The sequence below is a fragment of the Chiloscyllium plagiosum genome, chromosome 13 (assembly GCF_004010195.1).
Source record: "Chiloscyllium plagiosum isolate BGI_BamShark_2017 chromosome 13, ASM401019v2, whole genome shotgun sequence".
Classification (NCBI taxonomy): Eukaryota; Metazoa; Chordata; class Chondrichthyes; order Orectolobiformes; family Hemiscylliidae; genus Chiloscyllium; species Chiloscyllium plagiosum.
Genome location: NC_057722.1, coordinates 62656045 through 62668405, shown reverse-complemented (window position 1 = coordinate 62668405; position 12361 = coordinate 62656045). Strand labels below are relative to the sequence as shown.

At 42.5% G+C, this 12361-nt stretch overlaps 1 protein-coding gene across 4 annotated transcripts in view; it reads right to left on the bottom strand.

Moving 5' to 3' along the window:
* fgf12a (fibroblast growth factor 12a) overlaps positions 1–12361 on the bottom strand; it is a 339524-nt gene that overhangs the window by 128986 nt on the left and 198177 nt on the right. For all 4 annotated transcript variants that reach the window (XM_043702611.1, XM_043702610.1, XM_043702612.1 and 1 more), the window contains one exon: positions 5665–5768. In XM_043702611.1, coding sequence (XP_043558546.1) covers positions 5665–5768 — 104 coding nt within the window. The remainder of the gene's footprint in view (positions 1–5664; positions 5769–12361) is intronic.

Sequence of the window (12361 nt, the reverse complement as noted above, 5' to 3'; positions counted from 1 at the left end):
ACTTTCGTATCATCCGCAAACTTTCTCACCCAACCTTCTAACCCCTCTTCCAGGTCATTTATAAAAATGACAAACAGCAATGGTCCCAAAACAGATCCTTGCGGAACACCGCTAGTGACGGCCCTCCAAGATGAACCTTTGCCATCAACTACTACCCTCTGTTTTCTTCCAGCCAGCCAACTCCTAATCCAAACCTCCAACTCACCCTCAATGCCATACCTCTGTATTTTTTGAAGTAGCCTTCCATGGGGAACCTTATCAAACGCCTTACTAAAATCCATATACACCACATCTACCGCTTTCCCCTCGTCCACCTCCTTAGTCACCTTCTCAAAGAATTCAATAAGGTTTGTGAGGCACGACCTGCCCTTCACAAAAGGTCACAAACTTGACAGATGAAATATAATGAGAGAAAACATCAGGTTATGCACTTTGGCAAGCTTAGAGGCAAATTTATTGAAATATTAGTAGGGTTGAGAGAGTAGCTGCAGAGAAGTTGCTTCCATCATGGGAGAGTCTAGGACCAGAGGCATAATCTCAGAGTGAGGAGTCCCCCACTGAAGACAGGGGTGAGGAGGAATGTCTTTTCTTAGAGGGTAGTGAAGCTGTGGAAACATCTGCTGCAGAGGACAGTCAAGGCTGGGCCATTAATTATACTGAAGGCTGAGACAGATACACAAGGGAGCCAAGGGCTACAAGGAAAAGGCAGCAGTGTAGAGTTAAGGGTTGTGAGATTAGCCACAATCTCACTGAATGTGGAATAGACTTGAAGGGCCAAATGGTCTACCGATGGTCATACAGGTAAATGGGGAGTAGAAGTGACAGAGAAAAAGACTGAAAGAGAGAGGGAGAAACATAGAAACAGGAAAGCTTACACACAGAGACAGAAACACACAGAGAGATACAGAGAGACACAAGAACTATTGAGATAAATGAACAGCAAAAAGACACAAATAGAAAACTCAGACAAAGACACAGAGAAAGACTTAGTGACAGAACCATTTGAAGTAGCTTCACTTCACTGCAAAGATTGAAGAAATTGGACATGGATGAGCTATCAGGAAAGCTTGTGCTTTGAACTTACCTTGGCTTGTCTGTTCCAATTTACTGTGCTTTAATCGGCCTGACCTGGAAACGTCATGCAGCAACATTCATCACAGATGTTTACATCCTTGGACTGTCAGACTTGGAAGACAAGCCATGCTTTCATTTGATTTCACCAGCTTGAGATCCCCCTTTTTATTAAACCAAACTGCCCAACTGGTGATCTCAGAATCAAAGTGAACAAGAAACAGCTCAGTCGGCCTTTGAAAGAGACCATCCATCTCGGCTCAACTGAACAGTATGAGGCTCGAGGTCCTCTTCCCGCTACCTATGCATTTCCACCGCAGCAACCTGAACAGGCTGTTTGTCCTTGTGCAAAATACTGTGGAAAAATTGGAGATAGTGACAAGGATCAAGTAAATTGCTTCATTGGATTTAAGGATACACCCCGTGGTGGAAACAGCATTCCTCCTGGTTAACAAATTATATAATAAAAATCTTGGGTACTCCAAACAGCTTTGGCATCTTCTCATTCTCAATTTTCTATTTGAAACCACCAGTGGGAAAAGGTGACAGCAGCCTTTAAGCAATAAGTAAGGTTTGAATTCAGCATGGTGTAAAACAAAGTCGGCTTCAAGTCCCACTGACCCAGTCACAGAACAATTCAGCATTGTCTTGTTTTAAGTCTGAATGCTCAGATAACATCTACTCAGAGCAATCAGGCAGAATGGGAATTGATGACCCATGCTCAGGCCAACAACCCTGCATTGGGAGATCATATTCAATTGGAATTTGGCAACTACTGCCACACACTAACCATTTCAGTTTTCATTTCCCATATTAGTCCCCTCCATCGCCTCTTCATCTTCTCCCATCATCCCATCTTTCCATTCCTTCCTTCATCATCTGTTATCCCGCTTCCCTTTAAATGCATCATTACCAATCTCTTCAACCCCTCCCTGAGTCCCACACTGTCTCCACTCTGGCTAATATGCTGGAGATCAGAGCTGAAAAATGTGTTGCTGGAAAAGCGCAGCAGGTCAGGCAGCATCCAAGGAGCAGGAGAATCGATGTTTCGGGCATAAGGTCTGGCTAATATGTTTGTTTTCCTGAATTTCCACTGGATTTATTAGCAGCTCTCTGAAATCCATGGTCCTCTGTTCTGATCTCAGTCGCAAATGGAGCACCATCTCCATCTCTACCCTATTCAGAATCTGAAAGACCTGAATCACACCACCTTTCAGTGCAGCAGCAGATCAGATAAGTCAGTCATTGCCAGGTGAACAAGCTATGAAATTTATGATAAGCCTCATGATATTTGTCAAATCTGGCCTGTACATTTCTAATGTCAAATGTTACCAAAGACACCCGAAACTGCAGCAGCAGGGGACAATTTTTACATTGAAGAGACTCGCAGAATAAATATTTAATGAGGCGATTTCATTTTTAGCAGCTTCAAATGGACAGCCAAAGACAGAAACAAGCAGGAAATTCCCTGCTGAAGTACTCAGTGAAGAATTAGATTGGACACAAGGCTAATGCAGTCAGAACCCAATAAAAGTGCTGTTCAACCCACAGCCAACTGTCAAAAGGAGCATCAGCAAGTTGACAAGTTAAATATAAAGTGGGCACAGATGATATTAAATTCTGCTACATTGATAAACTTATAAAATCATAGATCAGAAACAGAGGCGTTCAATGTATGACAGCTCTTCCAATAAGATATCCAATTAATCACACTTCTTCTGTTCTCTCCTGATAGTCCTACATTCCTTTTAGCTTTTCGAGTATTTATCAAATTCTCTTGTAAAAGTTCCTCTTGAATCTGCTTCCGTTGTCCTTTTGGACACCATGTTTTATATTGTCATAAATAAGTCCTCATCTCTCCCTCCGGTTCTTTTTGTAAATACGTTCAATCTACTGACTGATCTTTCTGCCACTGGAAACAGTTCTCCTGCATTTTCTCCATCAAAGTCGATGATAATGTTCGACATTTCTAGAAAATCACACCTTGCCTCTCCTGTGGTGTACAGCACTATGATTCTCTCTTCACACCTCTTCCTCACTACCACCCAGTCATCCAAGGATCCTAGTCCATTGATGACGCATTCACAAGTAAAGATGAAGCCAAAGAATAAACGCACAATGGGAATGAAGAAAAAGCATTGTATCAATCCTTAAGACATTCTGAATCAAAGCCAATAATTTACGTAGGAAGTACAATCACTCTTTTTGCATCTAGCCATCTTTAGTTGCTTCATCAATGACCTCTCCTCTATCATAAGGGGAGGGTGGGGGTGTTCATGAATGGTTGCATAACGTTCAGTGCCATTTGTAATTCCTCAAACACTGAGGCTTCTAAATGTAGCAACTCCTGAATAATAAACAGGCTTGTGCTAATAAGAAGCAAGTGCCTCAAAACTGCAAGGCAATGGCCATCTCCACCAAGTGAGAACCTATCCATCGGTCCTTGATATTCAATGGCATTCCCTTAGCTAAATCCTTCACAACCAACTTCCGGGAGTTCCCATTGACAAAGCAGCAGCTAGAACAGCCAGATAAATATTGTGGCTACAAGAGCAGGTCAGAGGCTTGGAATCTTGCAGCAATCTCATGACCTACCATCCCCTTTAATTCCGCCAGACACAGTGCAGATCCCCAAGGTCTGTATGCGGCAATGGCTGCAGGAACCAGAAGTGAATACATCACCTGCAACTTCACCGTCAAGCCTCCCTCCAAGCAGACTTGGAATGATATCATTCTTCCTTTACTGCTGCTGTGTCAAAATCCTGAAACTTTCTTCCTTGCACCCTCCGTAACTGTACAATATGGACTTCAGCACTTCAAAAAGACAGCTTCACAAGAGCAATTAGGGGAACAGGCAACAAATGCTGACCCAGCTATCGACACCCACATTCCATCAAAGAATAACAGTATAAAAATGTAACCTGCCATCAGTTAACTGAAATTTCTTGTCCTGCCTGATTAAATTCCCCATCCTTTTAAAAGCTCCAAGCAGGCCTGGAAAATTCTGCCCACTATGTGTAGTCATTGAATCAGGCACAAGGAGCATTCATTGCTAAACAAACCATTACTTTTCACATTCCATGAAGCCTTTCAAGGCAGCACTGATCTCTTGTGCAACTTTTCACCACCTGCCTTAGATCCATTAATGTTTCAGATTTATAAGGTACATTACAGAATAGTGCACCATCCAGACATTTGGTAAATATTTACTCTAACTCAACAACAAAAGACATCAATCAGCCAAAAAAAAAAAGCAGAAAGCTAGAAAGAAATGAGGGAATCATGGAGTTTCTCTGTTTGAGAGTTGAGGGATGAGATTTGAGTTCATGACCACTGAATTATTCGATTTAACTGGTAGGTTCTGTAAACTGCTTAACTGACATCTCCCAGAGCACTGACACAATTAGCCATAAGTATTCAAATGTAGTGATGGGTTTGTGCAGAAATGGAAGCAATAAATAAATACCTAATTTACTGAGCTGTTCACAAACTCATTTAGGCACAAAGATGAAATAGAATAGTGTAAAACTGGTTCTGTAGTCTGTGATCGAATGAGTACCAGTATGGCTTTATTAATACCCACGCGAGTAAAACAGACTCAGCCAGTTGTTATGTACCAAACCAGCTGCTATGATTAGATCCCATGCTGCTGTCAAACCCACTCCCCTGCATCAATATCCTGAGACAGTTTTAAGTGTAACACCCACCTCCCAAATCATCCTGTCTCTCCACCCCCTCTCCCGCTATTCCATCTATCAGATAGGAAGCCACCTTTACTGTGTATGGGAGATGGGAGATGGATTGGGGGAGAACGGGAGGGAAGGGACCACCGACCTTACTGGGGCTCAGACCTCAGGGCCCATAACCAACATCTATAAAGTCAAAAGAGGAAAGACCCAACTTCACAGGAGCCTGACCAGAGCTCAACTCAACTTCAGGCAAGAGCACCGCCTGGGAGAGGGAGGAGAAAGGAAGTATAATGCTAACAAGAGAGATGCTGAAATTTTATTTAACCAAAACCTTTATTTGAACAATAGTTCAGAAGAATAAATGTCATGAATTCAGAGCTCATTTTGATTACTGCCCCCATCCTATAAATTCACAAGCCTGAGGTGAACTTGACAAAACCTTTCCATGGTGGCTCAGTGGTTAGCACTGCTGCATCACAGCATCAGGGACGTGGGTTCGGATCCCACCCTTGGCTGACTGTGTGGAGTTTGCACATTCTCACCATGTCTGTGTGGATATCCTCTGGATGCTCTGGTTTTCTCTCAAAGTCCAAAGATGTGCAGGTTAGGCTGATTGGCCATGCTAAATTGCCAATAATGTCTATGAACATGCAGGCTAGGTGGATTAGCCATGGGAAATACAGGATGAGAGAGGAGAGAGTAGGGGGTTTGGGATGCTTTCTGAAGCGTAGGTAATAGGCTGAATGGTTTGCTTCCACACTGTAGGGATTCTACCTTATGAAACTGCTCACTTGAATTCTGTAACCCAGGGAGGTTAGTGAATGACCAGGATCTACAGCAAAGTGTCTTGGGGGTCAATGATAGCTCTGATCGAACAGTGGGGAAATGAAGCATCTGTACTCACTGAGTTGTAGAGGAGACCTTCCCCATTCATGGCCACATAGAGACCAGACTTCACGCCTTGAATTGCCACCACTCGCAATCCCACAGGAATCAGGTTGAACAGAGCTGAGGAGCAAAAAAGTGATTTACATCAACGACTACAGTGGCACAAACCTGCTCTCAATTGCACTTTAGCTAATTATAAAGGTGTACTGGTGTTACCTCCAACAACAATACACAAAAAGCAATTTGAAAAGAACATCGATTTGTACTTCTGTATAACTCTTCATTAAGATAGGCTATCCATATGTGCTTTACAGCTGAAGGAACCAAGGCTACAATATGGAAATTAAAGGTTCTATTACACAATGGTAATGTCCCCACCTATGGACTTGTAGGCCTAGGTTCAAATCCCACCTGTCCCAGACATGTATTTTAACAGATCAGTTGGAAATATTGACAATTTTGAAAGTGGAAGACAATTAGTGCCTCCCAAAAACAGCACAATGCATTTGTCATAGAGTACACGGAAACAGACCCTTCAGTCCAACCCGTCCATGCCGACCAGATTTTGCAACCCAACCTAGTCCCACCTGCCAGCACCCGGCCCATATCCCTCCAAACCCTTCCAGTTCATAAGAAGAACTTCCCTGCTCTTCTTTAAAATGATTACATGGGATTTTTATACAGACACCTGACAGGGGAGATGGGACATTGGTTTAACATCCCGTCCCTGTAAGAGTGCAGCACTGAGAACTGAAGAAGGGTCACTTTCTCTCCACAGATGCTGCCAGACCTGCTGAGCTTTTCCAGCAATTTCTGATTTTGTTTGCGAAGGTAGTTCTTCTGATGGTTTCCATGACTGAACATTGTAGGGAAAAACTACCTAAGGATAATGAGCCAGATTGAAGAAAGGCTTGAGGAAGCTTCAGAATATTGGTGTATGAAGAGCAAAGAGCACAGCTAAGGTGAAGGCAGCTCCATAATCTTTATCTTTGTGACAAAAGAATCCATGCATTCCTTGTATCTGATATTTAGGGGTCAGCTTGTTCTCCTTACTTTTCAGGATGATCTTAGAATAACATAATAAAACCTCAAAGCAGAAATGGATCAAAAGAACATGGGAGCGCAACGCGCCTCTCATGATGATAAGCCAGTCAACCAACAATTGTCTTGATTTTGTAGTCTTTAACCTTGATGGTTAAGAAGTGGGAACTGTTTCATCAGAATGATTGGTACGTTTGGGAGGAACAAGTGGGCTTGAACTGATGGTTCCTCAAAGCTCGCGAGCACTGGATGTTTTTGCTGTTTCACCCATGGTCCTGTCAGTGACTAACCGAAAAATTATCATGAAGTGACAACGTATTCAGGAATTTGAAAAGGAAGGCACAGTTACATCTAAGCAGTAGTGTAGGAGATTACAGAGACCAAGTGAATAGGGATTGCTATGATCACTACTGACTTGTACAACTAATAGGAAAGTAGAAGACAAACTCAATGAACTTTGGTTTCTTTACAACCAACAATTCCTGGATCCCTGATGGTGAGGGCAGCTGGCTATGTGATTTACTGGGAATGAGGGTCTTGCTGAAAAGACACGTGTTACTGAAACTTGTCTTCCAGAGCTCATCATAACATTTACCAAGAATAAAAAGCCTCAAAGGGAAAAACAATTAATACTGCATTGATACAATATAAATTGTTGTTTCTTTTGAAATTTAACATTTTTGCATCTGTCCTAAAGAGTGCACAATGAAAAGCTTTGACATGTCTTCAGCAATGCTCAAGATCTTTAATACCAAGTGACTGTTAGGGCTAAAAATGTTATTGAGCAAGAATCAACAGAAATGCCAAATTGAGGACATTCCAGAGAAAAAACTGGAATTATGTCATGGGGGAGTGGAAGATAATAGTTGGGATGAAAAAGAGATGCAGGTATGAGATTGAGCCACAGATTGAGAGTTTGGAGATGGAGAGAAGTGAAGGAGATCAGTGGAGATGGTGATTCAGAAATTTACACTGTGTGAAGGCTGGAAACCGGTTTCAGAGGAGAACTCTGGTAAGAAATTACCTCAGGGCTTGGAACAGTGACAAGCAACATTGAAGGGTTGAAAACAAATTAAAGTATGCATACAGATATGGCAGTCACATGGCCAGCAGGGTTTGGTGGGTAGAGAGTGGGTGGATGGTGGTGAGCTTCAATGAAAGGGAAGAAATGGAGTGTGGAGGCTGATTAAACAGCTTTCTTTCATTACTTCCTTTCTGTGCCAACTAACCGAGCCAACTACACAGTCAGTGTGTACAGAAGTTGAGAAAATTCAGATCTGCTTTGAACAATTGCAATTTGGAGCCATCAGGAAGCACAATTTAAAAACATGTTACTTTTGAACAAATTGGTTTTTCAGTGAATTGCAAGCACATGCTGGCAGAATGAACTTTTGGAAATTTCACACCCGTCCCTGGGCAATTAAATTTCACACACATCCAATTAAAACTGGGGTCAGCCGTGCCACCAGGAAACAGTTGGATCCATCTGCATTCTGGGCAAAGTTGTGAATCAGCTGAATATCAGCTGGTTGCACCCAAACCTTTATTCTAATCTCCAATTCCACTCAAACCAAAACTCGTCTGCTGGCTGAAGAGATAAGCAGAAGTAAATCTGTACTGTCACAACATAATCTTATCTGCGCTGGCCAGACGTGCAAACACTGGTGCAACAAACAATTCTTCAACTCTTTAATTCTGTGTATGATTACTGCGGTTGACTTTGATGCCTGTACGTGGGTTAATCCAGTTTTAAGCCATCCACATTTAAACAAAGTGGATTGTTACCAGCTTGTGTCCCTTCAAATGATCATCAGAAATATTTGCCGACAGGCAAAAAAATTTAAATGGCCTCATTAGAGCAGTGCAGAACGCCATAACTTCACACTTCCAACAAAGTGGAAATGGCGCTACTGGGGATCATTATAGCGTGCTTGACAAAATATTCATCTCCATCATTCACATGCTCAACTCCATCTCATTAGGGCTGGCATACTGGTTAGCACTGCTATCTCACACCACCATGGACCTGGGTTCAATTCCAAGCTTGGGTGATGTCTGTGTGGATCTTGCACATTCTCCCTATGTGTGTGGGTTTTCACTGAGTACCCATAAGATTGGTGAAGACTTAATATGCTGTAGGGATTCTATGATAAGTTGTGATATCAGATATTCAAGGCCAGTAATTCTAAGCACAAGTACACTTGTAAAGCTGTATCCTATGAACTTATACTCCATAACCACTTGATGAAGGAGCAGCGCTCCGAAAACTAATGCTTCCAAATAAACCTGTCGGACCATAACCTGGTGTTGTGAGATGTTTAACTTTGTAAACTTGTAAATGAGGCATTGATTTCACTTCCTTTCATGCCCCCATGTCACGGCAAAGACTGTTATATCCAATGGTGTATTTGCAAAGTATATGCTGTGTTACAATGCTTGAAAGTCAGGAGTTATTAACATACCGTACAATCCCACAACTAGTGATAGTGATAAAATAATCTTTCAGTAATTTCTACCATTCAAAAGGACTAGGGCAGAAGACACATGGGAACACCACCAGCTACAAGTTCCCTTCCACAAACCTGACTTGGAAAACATATCGCTGTCCCTTCACTGTCATTGGGTCAAAACCCTGGAAACTCCTCCCCTCATGGCACCATGGGAACAGCTGTCCCACACCAACTACAATGGTTCAAGAAGGCCAGCTCATTACTATGCTCTTCCAGAGCAACTAGGGAAGAAATGTTGGCCCAGTCAAGACCACCCACATCCCAGGAACAAATAACAAAAAAAACTTGAAGAAATAATGTTGAGCAGACACCTGGGAGAACTCCCTTACTTTTCCTCCACCTGAGAAAGCAAATTGGTTTAGCTTTTCATCTAAAAGACAGCACCCCTGACAGTGTGGCATTCCATCAGTATTGCATTGTTATGATGGAATTGGAGTTCTTAGACCTGAACTCACTGCACAAGTTGAATCCAAAGCTTGTCACAAGCAGGTAAGCTACCAAAACACATGCCTGGCCTCTGGCACTGAAATATAAAGTGCTGATATAATTCCTGACACTTCCTGAAGACTCACATGCAGCAACTCCCCACCGGCCACTGCCCTGCACGCTCAGTGACAGTAGCCCAGCACATTGGGTGAAACCAGAGGGAGGGAAACACAGCAAATCTGGCTCTCAACCAACAGGGTCACTAATGAATTGTTACCTCCTTTATCTCTGTGCTATGCAGATGAAAACCAAGAACAACTAACTTAGCCTTCGACACACAATGGGACCAGCAAGAGAACAACACGTGCTGAAAAGTTGAAGCAGCAGTCCTTGACATATTGAATATGGTTAAAACAGATTTCCATAGATTTTGAGATACTCATGACATATGGGGATAGGATGAGAAAATGGCATTGAAGTTGATGATTAGCTAGGATCTAGGATGACAGGACAAGCTGATGGGCTTAGTAGCTTATACTGTCCCTATGTTCCTATTTATAGGTGGCTTGAGAGTGTTTGATGGGAACAGTGTAGAAGGAGCTTTAGCCTGTATCTAACCTCGTCCTGTACTGTCTTGGGAGCATTTGATGGGGACAGTGTATAAAAGATTTTATGTACAACTGCAGTAATAGTGAGGCTAATGGAATGCAATCGTTATTGATGTAAATGCTACAGTAATTTTGGATAAGGCATGTGTGTGCAGTGAAATGTTATAAGTTTTGCAGTTCTACCTTCAGTTTTACAATAAACGACATGGGTGGCACAGTGGCTCAGTGGTTAGCACTGCTGCCTCACAGCACTATGAACCTGGGTTAGTGTGGAGTCTGCAGATTCTCCTTCTGTGTGGGCTTCCACTGAGTATTCAGAGGGGTGCTGCAGACTTAATGGGCTGAATGGCCTCTTTCTACACTGTAGTGATTCTATGATATGTTGTGATATCTGATATTTAAGGCCAGTAATTATAAGCACAAGTAAATTTCTAACAAGCAAATAAATTATTGAAGGAAATTTTTAAAATATCAGGTTGTAAATTATTGCCTTTGTGTTTATAATTTTATGTAGCTCACTTCTTTCTCTAAACTCAATTTTTCTTTCTCTTTCCTTACTGTATTTTCTATCTCTTAGCTGACATTAAACCGACCCTTAATTCGTCCTCCTTCTTTGTTCCCACTGTTTAGTTCCCAATTCTTAAGTCACCCCAATTAACAATACACTCTGGGGTTACGCTGTGCATCAACTCCCAGAACCCTGCTTCCAAAAGTACCCCTTTTATTGGCTTTATCAAGAAAACCAAGTTTGAAACTGAACGCTGCAGAGGCCTGTCTAATGAACAGCCATCAGTATTGGACACACTGTTATAGAGGAGAATAGCTGGATATCTAATCTGTGCAGTACTTATACTTATCTTTACCCAAAATCTGACTGTCCTGTCATAGATGAAGTGCTCAATATTCTTCCACAGTCATCCCTAAATGGACATGCCTGGATATGACGAGTGTGATACTCAGTTACCACAATCTCAGAAACAAATTGGCCAGGAAAACAATGATAGCAGAGCTGTTGTGCCTGAAGAGTGTGTGGGCGTTCCAAAACTTTAGCGAGAACTGTGCATCATCGGTGAGGGAATAGAGGTTAAAAAAAAATCCACTCAGTTGCCTGGGAGAAGGATTCCAAGAAAACACGCACAGCAGCAGTGATTCTGGCCCAGCAGCTTTATGACACAGGGGAATCTCCTGTGCTCATCACTAACAATTAGAACAGACTGGCTAGCAATTAGATTCCTTTCTATGGTAAAGCCAGATCCCCAGAAAGGCTCCAAACATGTCTGCAAACCCATTGCACACTTCCCATTGCTGCAGAAAAAACATACAATAATGTATAAAACATTATAGTTCATTAGTGTTCCTACCAAACAATAAAATCTATCCAAGAAGCTAAAAATATCTTACAGGTGGTAAGAATATTAAATGGAAATGCAAGCAACAACAGCAGCGAGAGACAAGATTAGCTGTCATCTAAGTGAGTGATCAAACAGGTTGGAGACAATGAATGGCCTCATTTTGTTGCCCTGTTCTGACATCAATGCCGCATTGCCATCCGACAAAACCAAACGTACAAGAGATGCTGAACGCCAGGGTGGGGGAAGGGGCAATTTCCAGGTTTGTCAGAATGAAAGTTAGATTGCGCTGGCGCAGGATTCTGGCAGTGAAAGGATCCTTCACACCCAGACAGACTTCATCCGTTTCCGTGTCTAAGACATATCTGTTAGTGCCAGGAACAAATCCTCTCTTCCAACAGGCTTGCTGGCTCAGATCCAGAGATGAAGTTGTGATAAATTTTATAACTCATTAAATTCCCTAGACAAATACCTTGCGCCATTACTTGTGCAAGACATGTACCTAAGTGGGACAGATATCCATTCAGCTTTGCAGCACAGAAAGAGGCAATTCAGATGACCATTTTTTATACGCAACACTATCACTCCCCCAATTCACCCAGCAACACCGTCACTCCCTCCTCGTCACCCAGCAACACCGTCACTCCCACCCCGTCACCCAACAACACCATCACTCCCATCCTGTCACCCAACAACACCGTCACTCCCTCCCGTCACCCAGCAACACCGTCACTCCCCTCGGTCACACAACAACACCGTCAGTCCCCCCCGGTCATACA